At 41.8% G+C, this 21,795-nt stretch overlaps 2 protein-coding genes across 3 annotated transcripts in view; both read right to left on the bottom strand.

The window, feature by feature from the left end:
• Positions 1–8,834, bottom strand: part of Sugt1 (SGT1 homolog, MIS12 kinetochore complex assembly cochaperone) — a 37,184-nt gene extending 28,350 nt beyond the window's left edge. Inside the window, exons 1-4 of the mRNA XM_028752707.1 lie at positions 8,653–8,834; positions 8,508–8,565; positions 1,620–1,710; positions 288–357 (exon numbers count right to left, since the gene is read on the bottom strand). Coding sequence (XP_028608540.1) covers positions 288–357; positions 1,620–1,710; positions 8,508–8,565; positions 8,653–8,690 — 257 coding nt within the window. The 5' untranslated portion in view covers positions 8,691–8,834. The remainder of the gene's footprint in view (positions 1–287; positions 358–1,619; positions 1,711–8,507; positions 8,566–8,652) is intronic.
• A 4,500-nt stretch (positions 8,835–13,334) lies between these two features.
• The window catches only part of Elf1 (E74 like ETS transcription factor 1), a 94,012-nt gene continuing 85,551 nt past the window's right edge, over positions 13,335–21,795 (bottom strand). For both annotated transcript variants that reach the window (XM_028752731.1, XM_028752730.1), the window contains exons 8-9: positions 19,853–20,299; positions 13,335–15,489 (exon numbers count right to left, since the gene is read on the bottom strand). In XM_028752731.1, coding sequence (XP_028608564.1) covers positions 14,889–15,489; positions 19,853–20,299 — 1,048 coding nt within the window. In that variant the 3' untranslated portion in view covers positions 13,335–14,888. The remainder of the gene's footprint in view (positions 15,490–19,852; positions 20,300–21,795) is intronic.

The raw sequence follows: 21,795 nt of genomic DNA, 5'->3' as shown, positions 1-21,795 counted from the left end.
TAATAAACAGTGCTTAACAAATACATACAAAATAGACTAAGTTTTTGCTTATTATTAAATGCAGCTAACCGGCTTTGCTGACAGAGATCATCTGTCAGTTCCATCCATACTTTGCAGATAATTCAATCATCCCTACTTTAGAAATCATGCATCTGTCATCTATACTTCAGCTAACATACTAAGATAAGTTAGTATTGTAAGATTACAGCATGCATAAAGAGCTTATAACAAACTTACTCAATAAATCAACACCTACTAGCTATAGTCCAAACTCAACACATACATACCCTTTCCTCAGAATAGCAGTAGAATTATTTGGATTGAGTTCAAGAGACTTCTTTACATCAGCAATACCATCTATATATAAAAAGGTAAGATGGTTTGATCAGATAGTTGCAGAGCCAGCACATACACACAGAATCTGAATCAGGGGCAGCACAGAGGTTCAGCTGTCAAACCTGACAACCTCAATTCCATGCCAGTCTCGCCTGGCAGACTGAGAACAGACTCCCTCAACTTGTCCTCAGCCTTCCATATATGCACTGTGGCACAAAGACACCCATAAAATAAATAATGTAAAACAAATGAATTAGCACTTTATTTTTAACCTTTTAAATTGGTAAAAGGCCAAATGGTTTTAAATTAGGGGAAACTAATCCAAGATAAAATTTAAGTATTACTTTCGTATCTTCCATTTGATCTAATATTTGGCTTCCTTCCTTTTAAAAATTGTATTTTTAAAATTGTGTGTCTGCCAGTCTGTCCACAAAGTGCAGGTCCCAGGGAAGCCAGAAAAGGGCATCAGATCTAGAGGAACTAGACTGACCGGCAGTTACAAGCAGCCTAATGTGAGTGCTGAGACCAGAACTCGGTCCTTTGTAAAGAGCAATAGCCATGCTCTTATTGCTGAGAGGCCTCTTTCCCATCTCCTTTATTCTTAAAGTTCATCTGTCATCAGTAATGAAGCTGTGCCCTCCAGCTTATCTATTCTTCTCGTTAACAATACTTATGTAGTTGGACTCAAAGGCACATTCTTGCCTATCCCATACTTTAAAGTCAAAATCTTAGAAATACATTCATTTTTTATTAAAAACTGCTAACAAAAGGAAAATAGTAAATACAGCCGCTATGAATGCCATCTCTATAAATTCTCTGCCCGCTGTAGAAAAAGCATCCGTAGAAAAGACAACTGTTAAGTCAATGTTACTCAGAATGTTTCTCTCATGAAAAACCATGTTAAAGATTGTCAACGATGGTGATGGAGAGATGACCCAGCCATGGAAGAAGGCCTTCATTTGCAAGCACAAAGACCTAAATGTAGTCCCCAGCACCCATATAAGAACTCCAGATGTGGTCATTTAGAATCCCCGGGGCTCACTGGCCAACAATCTAGCCTGGTGAGCACTGGGCCAGAGACATTCTGTCTTTCCAAGTGATGGACAGCATTCCTGAGTGTACCCAGGCTTATCCTCTGGCTTTCATACATACATATGTATGAAATTGTATATTTATGCAAGCGTGTGCAAAGGCACACACACAGACTCCATTTGGACATTCTGACTTGGGAAAATTTTATAAGTAAACTACAAAATGACAGAACAGTTTGTAAGAAACATTACCACAGTATTTCCCAAGAAGAATGTGACAATAAGCTCTCTGACAGTAACACTGTGCGTCATCTGGATTCTGTTCCAAAGCCTTAGTCAGCTCCTACAAATACAAACGTGGAGTGTCAGTAAATTAGGTTCAAAGCCATCAAACTCTAATTAGAAATTTAACTTCAAATCAAATAATCTATTGGAGAAAAGAATAAGGAAACAAGCATGGAGCTTGTCACTGTAAGAGAACCCTATCTCCTCCTTGCCCCAACCCATAAGCTCAAAATGGACTACTTATGAAAAGCACCCAGCAGTTCTTGGTCTGTTGTAAGAGCTCAATAAATAGTAATTATTATCATCTCATTTATTCCTGAAAGCCCAGCTGAGATACATAGACCAGCTCAGAATTCCTCCTCATACGGAGAAGGCCAAAATACCATGTAGAATTTGAGGTACCTAGAAAATATAAAGCTAGCTGGATGGTGGTGCACGCCTTTAATCCCAGCACTTGGGAGGCAGAGGCAGGTGGATTCCTGAGTTCGAGGCCAGCCTGGTCTACAGAGTGAGTTCCAGGACAGCCAGGACTACACAGAGAAACCCTGTCTCAAAAAAACCAAAAAAAAAGAAAACATCACATGTTAATAAGGCCAATGCCAAGTGCAGATAGAAAGACTGATTCTCTATTCAGTGAACCCATATATGAGTATTTATAAAAGATTTATTTAAATAACCACTTAACCACTGACTTCAATTCAAATGATTCCCAAAACCAATGTATACCAGAAAAATCAAAGCTAGATCTAAACCCAGGATAGGAGATAGCTTAATTTGCAGGGCGCTTGCTTAGCAGGCACAAAGCTTCAACCCTTGCCACCTACAAAAGTGGATGTGGTGGCACATGCCTGTAATCTCAGCACTGAGGGTTCAAGGTCATCCTCTGCTACATAGCAAGTTCCAGACCAGCCTGGGTTACATGAGACCCCTGTTTGTAAACAAAGACTCTCACCAAACACACCTATAATCCACCACTTCAAAAGCACTAAATGTATCTAGTCCAACCAGAAACATCAAAACCCTTTACTGTGTCTCTGCACAAAGCTTTTCAGCTTTGCCAAGCAAAAATCTAGATCCTTCCAAAGGCTCCTGACAGGACTCCCTTACATCTCTATCTAACATTGTGTTACTCTTCCCCCAGCTCATGCCCAACCACAATAAACACCTAATAGTCCCTCAAAATATGTTGCTTCACCTGGCTAGAACAGTGATTCTCAACCTGTGGGTTGTAACCCCTTTGGGGGTCAAACAATCCTTTTACAGAGGTTGCCTAAGACAGTCTGAAAACAGATATTTACACTATGACTCATAACAGTTGCAAAATTACAGTTATAAAGTAGCAACAAAAATAATTTCATGGTGGTTGGGGGGGGGGGGCTGTTAGGTCACCACAACATGAGGAAAAGGGTCTCAGTATGAGGAAGGTTGAGCACCACTGGACCAGAATGCTCAGAAGGCATAGTAAATCCATTTTCTAACTTCCTTAGGGACAAAACTGTGCAAGAGACAAGATTCAAATCCAGGTCTGTAAACCCTCAGAGTAGAACTTACACAAAACAGCAGCAACCCCAGCTCATTTCACTCCAAGCGTCTCTCCACTGCCTGTATTCACATTTTCTAGTATTCCGAAATCTCTAGGTTAAGTAAATCTTCTACTTAATTTTTAAAACAATTTTGAAAATAGCAAATAAATTGAAAATAATGACATATGCCTTTAATTCCAGTTTAGGAGCAGGGGAAGGGTAGGGGCAGGGCAGGGGCAGGGCAGGGGCAGGGCAGGGGCAGGGCAGGGGCAGAGGATCTCTGAGCTTCAGACCAGCCTGGTCTATATAGAATTCCAAGACAGCCAGGGTAACATTGAGAGATCTTATCTCAAAAGAAAAAAAAAAAAAGAAAAATGGAATATTATGACCAAAAAGTTATTACAGATTATACTGATGTCAAGATCATCAAATTCAAAAGAGTATTTTTAGAAACATTGTAACACATAAACCAGATACCAGGTTGAGGGAATTTGTAATTACCTTTTTTTTTTTTTTGCTATGAACGTGGCTCAGTAGGCAGGGTGCTTCCAAAATGGGTGCAAAACCCTTTCTCTTTCTTCCTCTTAAGAATTTTTTTTTTCATATACTTCGATGTTTTTAACCTCCCCACAACTCCTCCCAGACTGTTCCACCTCCCTATCCATCTAACTTTATGGTCTCTAAACAAATAAACCAAACCATGGAGTTCACTTTGTGTTAACTGATTGATTACTCCTGGGTTTGCCCTGGAGTGCAGTTAATATACACAGTGACTACATTGGAGAAAACTGATTTTCCCTTTGTCATCAGCTATAAATTGCCAACAGTTTCTTGCTTAGGAGTAGAACCTCACATCCATTTCCTCTTCTCGGTGCTAGGAGCCCACCTGACTTGAACCCATAAGTCTTGAGCACGATGCTACAATATATGTGACTTGCCCTGCTGTGTCTGGGAGGCACGGTCTCCCTAGAGTCATCCATCACTTCTGGCCTTTCAGCCTCCTTTTTCCTCTATGTCCCCCATCCTGAGCCTTCCGGAAAGGGGTTGGATAAAGACACCCCATGTGCATGCTCCAGTGTCTCTCCCTCTCCGAACATTGTCCAGTTGTGCTCTCTGACAACCCCCCTTTTCAATCCCCAATACCACATAGAACCAGGCATGGTGCTAAATGACTGTAAAAGATTATAATCCCAACACTAGAAAAGAAGGTGGGAGGATCTTTAGTTCAAAATCATCCTTGTGTACATAATGAGTTCAGGTCAACCTGGGCTTCTGTGTCTTAAACTAAATTTAAAAAAGGCTGAAAAAACTAAAAACCAAAAAAAAAAAAAAAAAAAAGCTTCTCCCATGTCTGCAGTCTGTACCCTGGGCTGGCCTCAAACTTGCAGCCTCCTGCTTCACCCCGAGTGCTGAGACTACAGGCATAAGCTACAGACAGCTTATCTATTCCTCTTCCTAAAAAGTCAAGTAAAGGCCAGGCGCACGCCTTTAATCCCAGCACTTGGGAGGCAGAGGCAGGTGGATTTCTGAGTTTGAGGCCAGCCTGGTCTACAGAGTGAGTTCCAGGACAGCCAGGGCTACACAGAGAAACCGTGGGGGGGGGGGGAGGGTCAAGTAAAGGCTTCAGTGTTTCAAGTCCCTTGTAAATGTTCTTTAAAACCACTAATCAGCTATTAGTTAAGAAAACCAAGTTTAGTAATAGCTCAGTCTCATAAAATATGCACAGACTTGGTAAGGCTGTAACAAAAAAGAAGTTTCCAAAACAATAATACAAACAATAAACAATGAGAGCCAAATGTAAAAGAATGACAAATTTACAAATGGATAAAACGTGATTTATAAATAAACAAGTTATAAAAGCCCCAAACAAATCATTAAGATGATTCATAATCTTAACTAGCATGCTTTCAGTGCGCCACTGTTTCTGAAAAGTTGCTACCTACGGAAAAGCATGGTCGTCAATGGAAGCAGTTCAAGAGGGGCAACATCTTTGGTGCCAACACTTGAATTACGGGAGCGAAAGGCTACGAATTAGTGCAGACCTAAGCCAAACATTGTAAACAAGTCCAAAAATACACTTGCAGAAGATGAGCTCTGTGGCTTCCGTGGTAGAGCGCTTGAACAGCATCAATTCCACTGCCACACAGAAAGAGAAACAGGCAAGCAAAACCCACACTGAGAAGCATACCACTAACCAGAACAATGAGGGGGAAATCTAAGACATTAAAACTAAGACTTTACGTGGGTTGGGGCTATAGCTCACTTGGCAGAACCGTGCTTAGCACACATGAAGCCCTGGGTTTGATCCCTGACACAGGCCTGTAATACCAAAATGCATGAGGGTCAGAAGTTCAAAGTCATCCTCAGTTACATGAGAGTTGAGGGTAGCTTGGGATATGTGAATCTCTGCCTCAAGAAACAAACAGACTTTGGCTAGAGCTGTTGGAGGCATAGCGGGAGGCCATGCACTTAGCACGCATGAGGACCTGGATTCAAACCCCAGAAAAGCTTCAAAACATTTTTTTTAATTAATACTAACTCTTAGTAAATTTTCAAATAATTAAAATTCTAACCCATTTAAAAATGCTAATTAAGATTCAAAGAACCTCTGGGGTGTGTGTGTGTATATACCTCAATCTGGTTCCTCTTCTTTGCCCTACAATCACCTAGCTAGGGTCTAAGTAGAAAAACATCAATCCATTTGATTAAGCACGGCTAGAAAGAAAAATATCAGCACTGATTACCGCCACGTGTTTATCAATCTCAAGCTGTGCTCTCACCGAAGAGGCTTCCAAGTCAGCTCCTAGCTGGTGTATCATATAGCCCCAGTCCTCTCCCTGCCAAATGACCTTAATCTCTTGAAACCAGAAACCTGTCCCTTCCAAGCTTCTTTGTTTTGAGCTAGTTAACCTTTTTACTCTGTACTTCAACTCCCTACTGAGTAAAAATGTAGCTAATGACAAGTGTTGCAAGAATCATACGGGAGAGCTTACTCATCCTGAGTCCCAAGTGCTACACTGAGAACACAGTAGTAAAAAATCAAGATTCACAAAACCCCTGCTGTCTTTAGGCTATTTTCAGGCCTAATTTAAGACAGAAAAACTAGTTCCCCTGAGCAGGGTTCATTTCAGGTGAAATCTAAAGAATTAGGCATCCCCAAGTAAAATGAGATATAGGTCAAGTATATTTGGGGCAAAAGAAGCAGACACACCCAAAACACTGTAGCTCCACAGAATGAAAAGAAGTTCCAAGATGTCCAAGCACCAGGCACCCTGCTGGCCATGGTAAGTTGTTTGGACCTTCAGTATGAGGGAAGGTCATGGAAAGTTCTAATAGGAAATGACATGATCCAACTGCCATTCTGGCTACTATATCATAAATATAGTACAACAAAGAAGGACCAGAAACAGTGTCAGTCTCCCGAAGAAATTCCTTTTCCCCAAGTGGCATTTAGACAAAAGCCAACATTCTTCCAAGGGCCTGGAGATAGTTCAGAGAGTTTTCTCCTTCTCTCTGACTCTTCCATGAACATATCTCAGTGGTGCCTATCGGCTCCTCAAGGTCCATGCTAGCCTCCACATTTCCTCATTCCCTACTCACAAGCCCCCTACCCCAGCTCACAGGCTCCCTTCCTCCCAGGGACCTTGTCCCATATAACCCAGGAGATCTCACACATACACTTCCCTTGAGTCTCTCTGCCCTCCACAGAGACAGCCTTGGCAGTTTGAAATAAACTTTTTACTCTTGTACCCACGCTCCACTGGTTTCTTTACCGTGCCCATTTTCATTCAAATAGAAGAAACTAATAAAGTCCAGAAAGTGTGGTAGCCAGAGGTTGTAGAGTGGAAAACATGGAATACAGAAGGGGCAGCATCTGACAATGATCCTAGGGGGTTGGGGGCGGCCTAGATCTGTACCCAGCATTCAGTAAGCTTTCAATAAGTATTCATTCCCTCCTTTCTCAATCCTCCCCCTACTCTCCATTTTGCTTTTATTTCCTTTGGCAGAAAATATTAAAAAAAATTTGCCTCTGTAGCTCCAATCTCAAAGTCACTAAGGCCTTGGTTTTTGTTTTGTTTCTTTCAAGACAGGGCGTCTCAGCCGGGCAGTGGTGGCGCACGCCTTTAATCCCAGCACTTGGGAGGCACAGGCAGGCGGATTTCTGAGTTCGAGGCCAGCCTGGTCTACAGAGTGAGTTCCAGGACAGCCATGGCTACACAGAGAAACCCTGTCTCTGACAGAAAAAAAAAAAAAAGACAGGGCGTCCCTGTGTAATCCTGGCTGCCTTGGAACTCTCATGGTAGACCAGGTGGGCCTCAAACTCAAGAGATCCACCTGCCTCTGTCACCCAAATACTGAGTTAAAGGTGTGCTTCACCACCAGCAGGCTCACTAATTCCTTGCTATCAAACCTGATGCTCATTCTACGGACCTAAGAATACAAAACCTAGCTTGTAACATTCAAGCAACAATGTAGCTATGCTAGTCGGCTAGCCTCTAGAAAGGTGGTTTCTCTAAGGCTGAAAACATAAAAATGTTTCCTTTTTCCAGAGAGCTTCTTTGAGCTCCGAAGTGTCCCACAGTTTCACACATCCAAGGCTAGCCTCAGCTCACTAAGTTGCTGAGGATAACCTTGAATTTCTGATCCTAGTGCATTCACCTCCTGAGGACCAGGATTACAGGCCTGTACCACCATACTTGATGTGTGCTACTACCTCTCTGGAGTCCAGGCAGCGCTCCTAAGAAACATCCATATAAAGTTAGTTTGTTCTAGACTTCACCTGAAATGGCCCAAAGGCAATTCGTATAATATTAAAAATGTAGGCAGGGTTTATTTACTGGTACATGCCAAGCACTCGCAGGATCCAAAGTTTGAGGCCAGCCTAGGTAAAAAACACGTTTTTATAAACAACTGTATAGAGAACAAGCACAGTCTTCTGTAAAGTTGCAGGCACAGAAAGGAAAATGTTCTTTAGTAAACTTAATTAAGGACCTGACATATAAGGGCAAACATAACTTTTAAAGTAAAAAAATGATACATCGAGCCCTATCTTTGCCTTTTCCTTGATCATAAATGCCATTATAAGAGCAATCACCGATAGTTAACTATGCGTCCAAGAAATGAGAGGGAGGTGTCCCCACCAGGAACTTGTAAAGAGGAAGGGCAAAGAGTCTTACTTGGGGACAAAGAAATGGATCTCAGGATCTTAATTTTGGGACTTGGATATATTGAAAATTGTAGCTCTGGCCCCACGAAGGTAATGCTGGGAAGAGGCGGGGTCTGTAGGAACCCAACAGTCCCAGTCGAAAGAAGCGGAAAAGAGCTCACTCACCTCTAACGCCGCCTGGGGGTCTCCGTCGATCAGAGCATCTGAGAAGCTCTGGAAAAACCTGCCAGGAAAACAACGTCTTCAGCAGGGCTCTCTAATCAAGGAAAGAACAGAAAGACAAATAGCAAAGGTGAAGAAAATCACGCACCGCTGGGACGATGCAGGTCCTGCTGCAGCTGCCGCCATCCCTAGGAGTCACGAAAGCTTCTGCCAGAGCGTTTTCTACCTTGGTTACCAGCTCCGCCGCCGCCCAGGAGGGGAAAACTTCTAAAGAAACCCCAACAGAGCTTCCGTCCTCCGTAACCAATCAGCGGTCACGCAGCAAGAGGCCGCGGAAAAGGAGGCGAAGGGTGGGCAGGTAGGCGCGGGGCCGGCTGGGAAAGAGGAGGAAACGCTCTCAGGCCCCGCCCCTACCCGTGACGCGCGCAATGTCCCGCCCCGAGGGCGTGGCCATAAGGCCGGCTCCCCGCCGCATAGCCGTGGGGGCTCCCGCACGGCTTGCAGGCTTTCTAGTACTATCAGAGCCAGCTGTAAGGTACTGGGATCCGTCGAGGGGGTTCTCGCATCGTTAAGGTACGACACGTTAAGCTCCGTTCTCTCCGGTTTTCATCATGGCTACCGCAGGCGGCCAAGTTGTGCGTGACGTCATTCGTAGCTGCCAGGTCTTTTCCGGCAGCAGAGCGGGGCATCAGTTCGCATGACTCTCCGCGGAGAACACGGACGGGCTGGCTCGCCGGAAGTCACGTTACCGGCGTTGGGAATGGAGTTTTCTGGAGTCCCTGCCAGCGCTCCACACCCCAAGCTTCCTTCCTAGTCAGCTTTCCAAACCAAGAAAAGCCTGTTTCGCAGGCACCTCGTGGATGAAAGTGACCAACAACTATTAGTCTTTGTGCTGCCTTGTGTTCTAAGTAACCAGTAAGCTCCCCATCCCCCGCTGTCCATAGAGCCAAACATCACACTGGGAAGTTTCCTGCGAATTCTTTGAGACTGAGTGGTAAGGGCCAACAGGAAGGAGTGGCAGTTGAGAGTCAGCAGAGTAACAGAACTTAAAAATCCACTGCATTAAAACTGCACCCCAAACTTGATTTAAAAGCTGTTGATACGCTCAGAAAGTCGTTTTATCAAATCTATTTTAGCAGATGAAATGAATGAGGTGGTCGATGGTTTCCTCAAACATGATATATCTAAGACCTCAGTCTGGAAACATAACAGTCCACGAAGAAAAAGAGATTGCAGTTCAGGCATTTGCGTACATATTCCCACTGTTGAACTCGCCCACGTTTTCTGAGTTCTAACTCTAAAAAGACCTAACTTTTGTCTTCCCCACTTTTCTAGCACGTCTTCCATACTGGCCAAACTCCTGATTGTGCTTGCTAACTATCGTAGGTATTCTAATTTTTTACACCCACACCTACCACTCACCCCTTGCAGATGCAAAAAAAAAAAAAAAAAAAGGATGGGAGGGCGTTCGAAAATACAGAGAAACTTGAGCCCGTATTCAAGATGGAGAAACGGAAGTTACAAAGATTTAAGTATGTGGGGTCATCAAGAAATGGAAGTGTGGAATACTACAAAGTTTAAAGTGTAGCAAATTTGCGACCTGTAGGTATAGCCTATCTGTATTGAAAATGGGTGGTATGAAGGAGGAAAAGAAGGGCTGATAAAAGATAACAGGAAAGAAAGGAATCTGAATCCACCTGTAGGAATGGAGAAGTAGCTGGCAGAGACACTTGAGGCAGAACAGGGCCAGCTGGCCACTAAAGAGATGCAGGTTTCTGGTTTGAGTAATTGCTGAGAAGATCAAATTAGCCGAACTAAACTGAAGCTAAGCAGATTTGTAAGGGAAGGTAGAGAGTTTCGATTTGGATCTTTCCATTCGAGGTTGTTTTACGTTACTGTGTGCCCGGCAGATACTAAACTGTAAAAGAACAGCTCCATAAAGATGAGGATTGTCTTCTGCATAAATGTCTTTAAAGCAAATGTAAGTTTTGTTCAGTTTGCAGTTCTTTGTATGGCTGGATGTGAATTCCTTCTTGGATGCATTTATTGCAGACACCTTGTGCCAGTTGGCATCTCTTAATATCATCTGAAACAAGTTTTCACGTAGATTAGTTTATAATCATTTCTTTTGTGCCATGTGTAAGACTGCCTATTCAAAGGCTCTTGATACATTTCCTCTAGATCTCTCACTTTCCACATTTAAGTCTGTTATCTATCTACATTGAGAACTTTTTTTGAAAGTACAAGGAATAAAAATTTATTATTTTATCCTCCATACAAATACCAATTAACCCAACCCCGCTTACTGAAAAAAAAAAAAATCTTCATTTCCCCTTAAACTTGATGGCAATTTCACTGCTCTATTCAAAGTTCAAGGCATATTCTTGGAAACAGAATTGCCAGGATTGCCAGCACATTCATTTCCAATTTTCTAGACTCTAAACTAAACTCTAAAGTTTCTGTGCCTAATCAATGACCCAGTCAGTCTTAAGTATTTTTTGTTAAAGTGGCACAAATGAGTTGCCATCTTCCTGTTCAGTGAAAATCTCTACTGACCTAAGTTAAAAGGTTTGGTTTAGGGTCTGGTGAGGCAACTCAGCAGATAATTGTACTTGTTACATACACAAGCCTGGAGAACTGAATTTGCTCCCCAGGACTTAAAGGTGGAAGGAGAGGACCAACTCCACAAAGATGTTCTGTGGCCCTGTCTCCCTCTCTCTCTCCATCTGCGTATGTGTTTGTGTGTCTCTCACACACAATAGCAGGGTTTAGTTTAGATGGACTTTGTGACACACACTTTTAATCTCTAAATCGTGAGTCTGAGGCAGGGATTGCCAAGAGTGCAACGTCAGCTTGGGCTATCTAATGATTCAAAGTCGGACAGAGCTATACATTGAGACCCCCTCTTGGAAAAAAAAGTTTTCTGCAAGTTGTTTATAGTATATTAATATTGTATACCTATAAAATTTCATTAGTAGGCTGGAGAGATGGCTCAGAGGTTAAGAGAACTGGCTGTTCTCCCCGGGAATCCGAGGTTCGATTCCTCCACACCCACATGGCAGCTCTCACACATCTGTAAGTCTAGTCTTAGGCTATTCAACACCTCCGGGCTTCAATAGGCACTTCACAAATGTAGCTCATTAAGGTTTCTACAGCTGTGACAAAACACCATGACCAGAAAGCAAGTAGAGGAGGAAAGTGTTACTAAACCCCACATTGCTGTTCCTCACTGAAGGAAGTCAGGACAGGAACTCAAACAGGGCAGGAACCTGGAGGTAGGAGCTGATGCAGAGGCCGTAGATAGGTGCTGCTTACTAGTTTGCTCCCGTGCCTTGCTCATCCTGACTTCTTCTAAAACCTAGGACCACCTGCCCAGGTGTGGCACTACCCACAGTAGGCTGGGCCCTCCCACATTGATCAAGAATTGAGAAAATGCCCTACAGCTGGATCTCATGAAATCCCTTCCTCAACTGAGGTTCCTTTCTCTGTGATGACTTTAGCTTGTGTCAAATTGACATAAAACCAGCCAGTACATACATTCATACATACACACATACACACACACACAGACAAACAGGTGGTGGTTTGAATGAGAATGGTCCCATAGTCTCAGATTTGAATGCTTGGTCACCAGGGAGTGACACTATTTGAAAAACAAAAATTAGGATTGGGAAGTGAGGCCTTGTTGGAGAAAGGATGTGTATAGGGATGGGTTCTGAAGATTTTAAGGGCCGAAGCCAGGGCCAGTGTCCCTTCACTGCTGCCTTCTAATGTAGATGTAGAACTCTCAGCTACCATGTCTGCCTTTATATTGCCCTTCTCACTACCATGAGGATAATAGGCTAACCCTCTGACAGTGTAAGTGACCCCCAATTAAATGTTTTCTTTTTTAAGAGTTACCATGATCATGGTGTCTCTTCACAGCACTAGAAACTCAAGACACACACACACATCCAATAATGCTTTAAAAGGTTATGTATCAGTCCTGACACATGCCTTAAATCTCAACACCTGGAAGGCAAAAGCAAGTGGATCCTCTGAATTCAAAGCTACCAAGAGGTACACAGTGAGTGAGACCCGGTCTCAACACACATGCACATGCACACACAAATGGGTACGAAAATGTGAAAAATTACTAAGTTACCACTAAGAGAGTAGGGGCATACCATGTTACAGAGATTTTTTTTTCTTGAATTTTTCTTTTTCCAAATTGAGCAATTGACAAGAACGCCTGTTTTAGGGCTGGGGAGATGGCTCAGTGAAAATAATCACTTACTATGTCAGCCCCATGGCCTCCATCCGGATCCCTAGGACTTAGGAAGTGCTGGAAGCAGCAGCACAGGCCTGTAGGATCCTCCTCAGGCCCAGTGATGGTGAGGACTGAGCTGTGCTCTCCTCTCTACTTGCGTTCCTGCATGTGTACCCATAGTGGGAGAAAAGAACCAACTCCCCTCAGGCATGCACTCGGATGTGTACTCAGTATAAGAACCTTGCCAGGTGGGCTGGAGAGATGGCTCAGTGGTTAAGAGCACTGACTGCTCTTTCAAAGGTCCTGAATTCAATTCCCAGCAACTACATGGTAGCTCACAACCATCTGTAATGGGATCCAATGCCCTCTTCTGGTGTGTCTTAACAGCAACATCATATATATAAAATAAATAAAAGTATTAAAAAAAAAAAAAGGAGAAGAAGAACCTTGCCAGGTATACTTGGTTACATGTGCCTGCACTCAAGAGTCTGAGGCAGGACAATCACTAGTTCCAGGACAGCAGTGTGTCTGAGGAGGCCTTGTGTCAAAAAGCAAAAGAATTACAGACAAGAAACAATTGCTTGAAATCAGAAATATTGAGAACTTTTACATGATTTAATAATAACAATTAAAGATACAAAAATGTTTAGAGGATTCCAAAATTTAAATTTTTGTTTAAATACAAATTCATTTTATAATATGAAAACATATAATATTAGACCTCTAAACACAATAATTTTTCTTCTACAAAACTTTCTATACTAGAGAATTTGCAGAAAACAATTTCTTGTGACATTAAATGTACATTATTTACATTGAAAAGTAATCTAAAAACTCTACTTCAGAAACTTGGATATATGATATCTTTGTATGCAACTTCCCTCCCCCTTCACCCACAGTAAAAAAAAAAAATGATCCAAATAAAAAACAATTATGCCTTTATAATAATAACTGACTCAGCTATGCTAGCTCAGGACACTAGTGGCGTCTTTGGCTCTCAGAGCCCTGACTCTCTTAGAATAACAGTCTGTCATTTAACACTCAGCTTTCTAATAAGCCACGATACACAGTGGTCTAAGGACTGATTAATGAGCAAAGAACTTAGGAAGAATTTATGGCAGATCTTGCTGATAGTAATTTTATGAGAAAAACATTTTTAAGCAGTATTTTACCTATGTTTACATAAGGAAATAATCTGGTAATAGTCCAAATAATTTTAAAGTTCAGATAATTAAAATCATAAAATTTATAATAAGAAGGGAACTTGTAGATCATTTTGTCTAGTCCAATGCATCCCTTCATTTTTCCAGAACGGCATAGACTAGCAGGGGGAAATGGCCTGCCCAGGGTCACACATCTAGCTAGTAGAAGTGTCACAAGTGCTGCCTTTATAATATCACATTTCTTAAACTCAGGTTCAGACATTATCATAGGCACACTTAAATTTTTTGTTATTGTTTTGGGTTTTTTTTTTTAAAGGTTTCATGTAGCCCAGGCTGGCTTCAAACTCACTATGTAGCTAAGGCTGGCCTTGAACTCCTGATTGCCCTCTGTCCACCTCCCACATGCTAGTATTACAGGTATATGGCAACACATTGGGCGTACACATTTCAATTTGTAATGTTATTTTACAAATTCGTAGTATATGAAACAGTCCAGCCAACTAAAGTCAAGCTAAGTGACATCACAACAATTTTAATAGTATAAAATAAGTCTCTTGCATCTGAAAGAGTCAAGACTTAAATTATACAAGTGGAATGAAAATGTTTCCTATATAAATTTCCTGTTGACTTATATTTAAGTAGTATTTTCAAACTATTCAGGAAGCTAATACAGTGTCAAGCTAGAAAAGAAACTTTAAAAATTCTTATGATATAGCAACTGAAAAAAATCTCAAGAATTTCTTCATCGTATAAAATTCCTGCTCCTTCACAACTAAGTTCTGAAACATTTAGAGAAAAGACACACTCGGGTTTTCCTCCTTATCTAGCAAAGTCAAAAGTAACTGTTTTTTAACAATTATAAAATTAAGAACTTCTGTGGATTTTATCTTAGAAAAATCATGTTATGGTCAGACAACTGAAAAATGAGTTCAATTAAAAAAATAACCACCCATAATTCCTTTGGTGTATTAATTAAAAAGAGTTGGGCTCTAGCAGTTCATTCTGTTTGATGGCTACCTGAGAGGAAAACCCGTTTGAACTGGATACCACCATCACATAAGGCTGGGGCTGCTGCTCTTCAGTTTTCTCAGCATCTTCACCCAAATGATCTTCAGCCTTTTTCTCCACCTCTTGTTTAAGAGTTTTTGTTTCCTGAGCTTTGATAACAGAAGTGATCACAGTGCCAGATGGGTGTGCAACCAGCTGTGAACCCCGAGAGAAAGTTACCACAGGTGTGGTAGCACTGAACGATGGAGAGGAAGCCACACTGACAGCCCCGTTGCAAATGGACTGAACGTTGCTTGTGAGGACCTGCTGTACTTGGGTGGGGCTGAAGACAATTGAAGGAGGAGAGCCCGGCTTCTGCGACTGCAGCAGGACATTTTCCTTCAGTACTGTCATGGGCTGGGATGACGGAATGGCTTGTAAGATAAATTTCTGAGACCCTGCACCTGACGATGGGTCTGTGCTGGCTATAACCGTTGTGAGTGGCACTGTCTGGAGTGTTACTGTATGTAACTGTTGGTTGCCAGGAGACACGACTACTGGAACCTGGGTTGAAGCCTGTATTGTCCTATTGAGATCAACAAATGGAAGTGAGACAATTAGCAAATGGAACATCTTTTAAAGCTTTAATACTTTACAAGTTACTCTTAAAAGTACATCCCATTGCTACTTCCCCTATTTCTATCACAGCATAATTAACACCATGCCAGACCTCATTCTAAACATTATACAGGCTTGGTGGTACCAGCACACACCTGTACTCAGCACACTCAGGAGGCAGAGACAGTTCAAGACCAGCCAAGGCTACATAGAAAGCTCCTATCTCAGATGAACAATCTGTAAACACCACATTACTACAAGTAAGGTATGAAGACACTAAGCAAAGCATCTATGGATGAGCCTCGCTGAAGCAAAGCATGGATTTAAAAGCAGATCTGCTGACTCACTGTGCTCACTCCCAGTAAATAGCCAATGTCACATAATTGTTTTCAACTTTAACATGAGAGAAAAAAAAATGATTAACTTTTAAAAATCCTATCTTAACAGGGTTATGTGTTTTTAAAGGAGTTACTGGGATTTCAGTAGCTCATAATTGGTGTCAAATCAACACCAAGGAAGTCATGACTGTAACTCCTACAAGGTCTAAGCCAACAGAGAACAAAATTAAGGCCATACTTTGGCAAAATAAGATACACATATATTTTAGCAATTTTAAACACCAAAGTAATTTTCACAGTAATTTTTCCTATACAGGTTCTTTCTGTGTTGTCCAAACTAGCCCTGACCCCATCCACCAACAAACAGAATTACAGCCATGTACTGCCCTACCCGGCATAAAACTGTAACATACAAAAATTAATGTAAAATCCAGTTTATGGAACTAAGTGGAATAATGAGCTAACCTCATTATTAAATAAAAGTTTCTAAATGATGTGATTATATTTCAATATAATTTTAAAAGTTCACACTTGTGAAGTTTATAGGGTTGTTTGTTTGTTTGTTTGTTTGAGACATACATCTCATAGCTTAGGATAGTCTTTATCACCAGGCCCTGCCTCTACCTCCCAAGTGCTAGGATTATAGGAATACACTACTACACACAGCTTAAAGTTTATAGTTGTGGTTGCTGTGATTATAAATCAGTTGAAAACTCTGTATCTTGAGTTCAACTGTTCTCTCTGAATTCTGTGAAGCTACTTTATGAATGTTACACTTTAAATGGCTCAGTGCTAAACTAACCTCAACTAGCAAATCACTAAACATAAATGTGCTAGTCATTATAGATAACCTGTCACTCGTGAGAAGATATGTAGGCTGTATGAAAAGACAGAAGAACGAAGACCAAGTGCAAATTGGAAATACATGGGAAAGCACAGGATGGCTCATCCGTGTGGGATGCTAAATCTCCAGTTCAGTCTGCCAACCAAGTCAGCACTAGAACATCAGTCCATGAAAGAATGCTACAGGCTGCTGCTTTTTCTTCTCTCTCTTTTTTCTTTTTTTTTTCTTTTTTTTTTTTTTTTTGAGAGTCAGGGTTTCTCTGTGTAGCCCTGGCTGTCTTGGAACTCACTCTGTAGACCAGGCTGGCCTCGAACTCAGAAATCCGCCTGCCTCTGCCTCCCAAGTGTGGGATTAAAGACGTGCGCCACCACTGCCCGGCTGCTGCTTTTTCTTCTCTTTCTTTTTTTCTTAATTTTGGAGATGGGGTCTTGCTGTGTAGCTCTGGCTGGCCTGGAACCTGCTATGCTGACCACACTGGCTTCACACGTACAGTGATCCTCCTGAATGTTGAGGCTACAGGCACAGAGCAGCACTCCAGCTTTAACAGCTTTCTGGGGTGGAGCTAGAGGAGAGCAGGCAGTAAGTGCTAAAGACTCAGTGGTGGTAGGAGCAGACTCCTAACCAAGCTGGGGGAGCATCCAGCAAGCCAAGTGAACGGAAAACGACCTTAGGAGCCAGGTTTTTCCAATACACTGCATTCCTGTGCTTCCCATCTGAGTCGGTCTGTCTTTGCAGAAATGAGAGTTTGAACAGATAACTGACCTGGACAATTTTTTCTTAAATAGATAGATACTTGGTGTGTGTGTGTGTGTGTGTGTGTGTGTGTGTGTGTGTGTGTGTGTGTACATGCTACAAGGCACACTTGAAGATGTCAGAAGACAACTTGTATCCATCAGTTCTCTCTTTCTAACGTATGGGTCCCATAGGAAAAAAACTTAGATCATTGAAGCAAATGCCTTTATCTGCTGAGCCACTCTATTGGCCCCTAGATTTTGTTTGTTTGTTTGCCAATAGGGTCTTACTTATATAGCTCAAGTTCACAACATTATAATCCTCCTGCCTCAGTATTCTGAGTGATGAAACTGTAGCTGTATACCACTAAAGCAAGCAAGCCCAGGGATAGCCTAGCAGCCTGGGGACCCCTCCCTGCATCAAGCTGCATCTATCCTTCATGTTAAAGGATGGAATACATTGTTCCTCCCTTCACAACCATCGTTGACTACTGTTTTGTGATTAGTTTCCATTCAAATGTGTCTCAGGATACATCCAGACATGAGTCTGGGTCTCGAATCTCATCTGAACTCATTTTAGTATATGTGGAGTTAAGGCAAACTATATCCTCCCAGTCAACTTTAAAGGGAAAAATTTCTACTTACCATCTTATGTCTATGCATAAGGGACACTTATGTAACTTTAAAAAGTATATTTTGAAAAATAAAAATAACATGCTACCTTGCTTTTACAGTAAACCTACAGCATTAGCATTTTAGAGGATAATTTTAAAGACCTTTAGACAAACTATTAGTGCATAAATAAGTAGTAAAGAATATGGACTTCCATCGGGCAGTGGTAGTGCACGCCTTTAATCCCAGCACTTGGGAGGCAGAGGCAGGTGGATTTCTGAGTTCGAGGCCAGCCTGGTCTACAGAGTGAGTTCCAGGACAGCCAGGGCTATACCGAGAAACCCTGTCTCAAAAAAAAAAGAAAAGAAAAGAAAAGAAAAGAAAAGAGAAAAGAGAAAAGAAAGAAAATGGGACTTCTACATTTACCAGGGACCATTTTCAGAAAACACTTTGCCAGGGGTTTCTTTGTTATTCCTTGAACTAGCATGAAGTCAAAGTCAAATGAAAACTTTTAAAGACTAAGGACACACATAAATTGAGTCAAAGGAAAAACTGAACCATTGATGATTTACATAAGTTTACATAAACCCTTTCCTCCCGATCTTGCTTTGGGGAAGGAACCACTTTGGAGAACCAATGAAGAGGCAGTGGTTCTTCCAGACCCAATAAAATTCTACGTATAATTCATGTTCTGGAGATCCATGGCAGAATAAAGGAAGGAACCCCGTGCTGGCTAGTTTTATATGTCAACCTGACACAAGCTAGAGTCATCTGAGAAGAGAAAACCCCAGTTGAGAAAATGCCTCTGTGTGATCAAGCTTTAGACAAGTCTGTAGATCATATTCTTAATTAGCGATGGGGGCTGAGCGGGCGGGTCAGCCCATTGTGGGTGGTTCCTGGTTCTGTAAGGAAGCAGGCTGGATAAGTCATGAGGAACAAGTCATGAGGAGCACTCCTCCTTGGTCTCTGTGTCAGCTTCTGTCTCCAGGTTCTAACCCTGGTTCCTGACTCAACTTCATTTAGTGATGGATTATGATGTGGAAGTGTAAACCAAATAAGACCCTTTCCTCCCCAACTTCCTTTTGGTCATGGTGTTTCTTCATAACAATAGTAACCCAAACTAAGACAAATCCTAAGAATATAAATACCCACTTAATTTTAGACCATTCCAAATGCTCTCTGGATTTATTCTAAAATCAAATGAGAATAGTATTACATTTTTCAGAAGACCAATCTAAAGACAGGATTTTTCCTGGTCAGTTAGACTCTTTAAAGTCTGATTAGATGAAACAGACTAGGAGACTTCCCAACACTGGCACACTAACACCTAAAGAAGAGACCTGACTTCTGACCTTCCCACTTACGTTTCAGAAGTGTTCTGAAACAGGATTATCCCAGGTGATAACAGGTATCCTTTGTGTTCAGTGCATCCTGAATGTCTCAGTTATGAAAGATGATTCAGTGGTTAGGAGCATGCACTACTCTTGTAGATAACAGGAATTCAATTCCCAACACTCACCTCAAGCAACTCACAACTGTCTACAGCCCCAGTTCCAAGGGATCTAGTATCTCAGACCTTCACAGGCATGTGAAGTCAAGTACACAAAACCCGACACAAACACACATACAAATACACATAATTAAAAACAAACAAACAAGGAACCACTGAAAACTCATAGAATTAGAAAACTCATATAATTTTACTCCTGAAACAATCTGTTGACCAAAAACTCTGCCTTCTGAATCCTGACCCACTAACAAGCAATGGCATCACAGGGCCACATGCTCTGGTCACTGTTTCCTCACCTAATACTTTGAACTGAAGAATTTGCTGCTTCCTCCTGCATGGTGCTGGTTATGGTTGCTTCTCCTTCCGGGACAGCTTGGACTGGCTGTACGACATGAACAGTCCGAAAGAGCTGGGTAGGATAGGGAGCCTGTGAGGGCTGCACTGTCCTCAAAACTTCTGAAGGCTGTCCAACTTCCACAAGATCTTTGGGCTTCGCAGCCTTAGAATTCCCTTTTAGAATTGTAGTGGCCCCTCCTTTTACTCCAGGACTTGAAGATCCTCTCGATCGGTTTGCTTGACTCCGACTTGACATGGTGGTTGACGATAAGGACTGATCCGAAGACTCGATGCTGGAACCTGGATCCTCATCATCTATGTATATAAGGTCTTTTGGCATTTCTTTAAACTGATACACCAAGCGCTGACCTTCCACCTTTGCAAGAATACCTCTTTGGTAATAGTACCTAGTCAAAGCAGACAATTTCATCAATATCTTATTAAATCAAATAAAAATTAAAATGACATTCAACAAAATAATTTTTTCCTAATCAAAATTTTAGGGATGAAGTTGTTTGTTTGTTTTGGTTTTTTCGAGACAAGTTTCTCTGTATAGCCCTGGCTGTCCTGGAACTCACTCTGTAGACCAGGCTGGCCTCAAACTCAGAAATCCACCTGCCTCTGCCTCCCAAGTGCTGGGATTAAAGGCGTGTGCCACCACCGCCCGGCAGGATGAAGTTTTTAAATGAGGAAATTTGTTGTTTGTAGGCTTTTATTTATTTATATATATTTTTAATTTTTATATACAGATTAAATCCTTATGAGGGACTGAAAAGATGACTTAGCCTGCTTGCCTAAGATCCTGAGCTCTGATCCCAGCACCCCTGCAAGGGCTGGGCCCAGTGGCACACATCTGTAGTCCCATGCTGAGGAGAGAGGCAGGCAGATCTCTCCAGTTCACTGACCAAGCAGCCTAGTTGAATCAATGAGCTCCAGGTTCAGTGAGAGACCTGGTACCAAAATACAACATGGAGAGTGATCAAGGAAGGTACCTAAACACTGACCTCTAACCTCCACCACATGCATCTACAACACGCCCACCCAAACACCACGTACACCACATACAAGTCCTTAGATGTAGTCTAAGATGAATTCTGGGAAAAAAAAAGAAAGAAAGAAAGAAAAAGATGAATTCTGACTAGGGAACTGTGGAGAATGGCAGGAACTTTGCTTTTCTCATTCTCTGTTCCCTGCTGCTAATTTGCTGAGATGATAAAATCTATTACAGGGCTGGAGAGATGGCTCAGTGGTTGCGAGCACTGACTGCTCTTCCTAGAGGTCCTGAGTTCAATTCCCAGCAACCACATGGTGACTCACAACCATCTGTAACAGATTCTGGTGTATCTAAAGACAGCTATGTACATTAAATAAATAAAATCTTTAAAAAAAATAAAATCTATTACAAACCTCAAGACATCCCTCCCTTACTAGCATGAATTCATAAAAGTTATAAAATTTAGTGATTCGAATGTCAGTGGTTTTAATAAAATCAGGAAACTAAGTGATTCTTGAAAACACATACCTATGACTTATTGTGTATAATGCCCTTTCCCTGAGTCTTTCTCCTCAGACACTGGCCCCTAAATCCACATGAAAACCTTTCCTAAGGGCTGAAGAGGTGACTCAGCACCCACATAATGTCTAGAACTCCAGTTTCAAGGGATCCAATGCCTACCTCTGACCTAGGTAGGCATCGGGTACTCACATAATGCACAGACATATGTGCCAACAAAACATTCATATGCATAAAGTAAATCTTTAAAAAAACCTTAGTAAGTTCCAATTCTGCAGAAGGAAGAGGAAGAGGAGGAGAAAAACTGTAGAAGAAAAAGAGAAGAAACTGTGAGTTCAAGGCCAGCATGGTATTCATAGTGCAATCCAGTATTGAAAGAGAAGAGGAGGG

Source organism: Grammomys surdaster, unplaced genomic scaffold (assembly GCF_004785775.1).
Source record: "Grammomys surdaster isolate TR1022 unplaced genomic scaffold, NIH_TR_1.0 125934, whole genome shotgun sequence".
In the NCBI taxonomy this organism is placed as follows: Eukaryota; Metazoa; Chordata; class Mammalia; order Rodentia; family Muridae; genus Grammomys; species Grammomys surdaster.
This window is presented reverse-complemented; position numbering and strand designations above follow the sequence as displayed.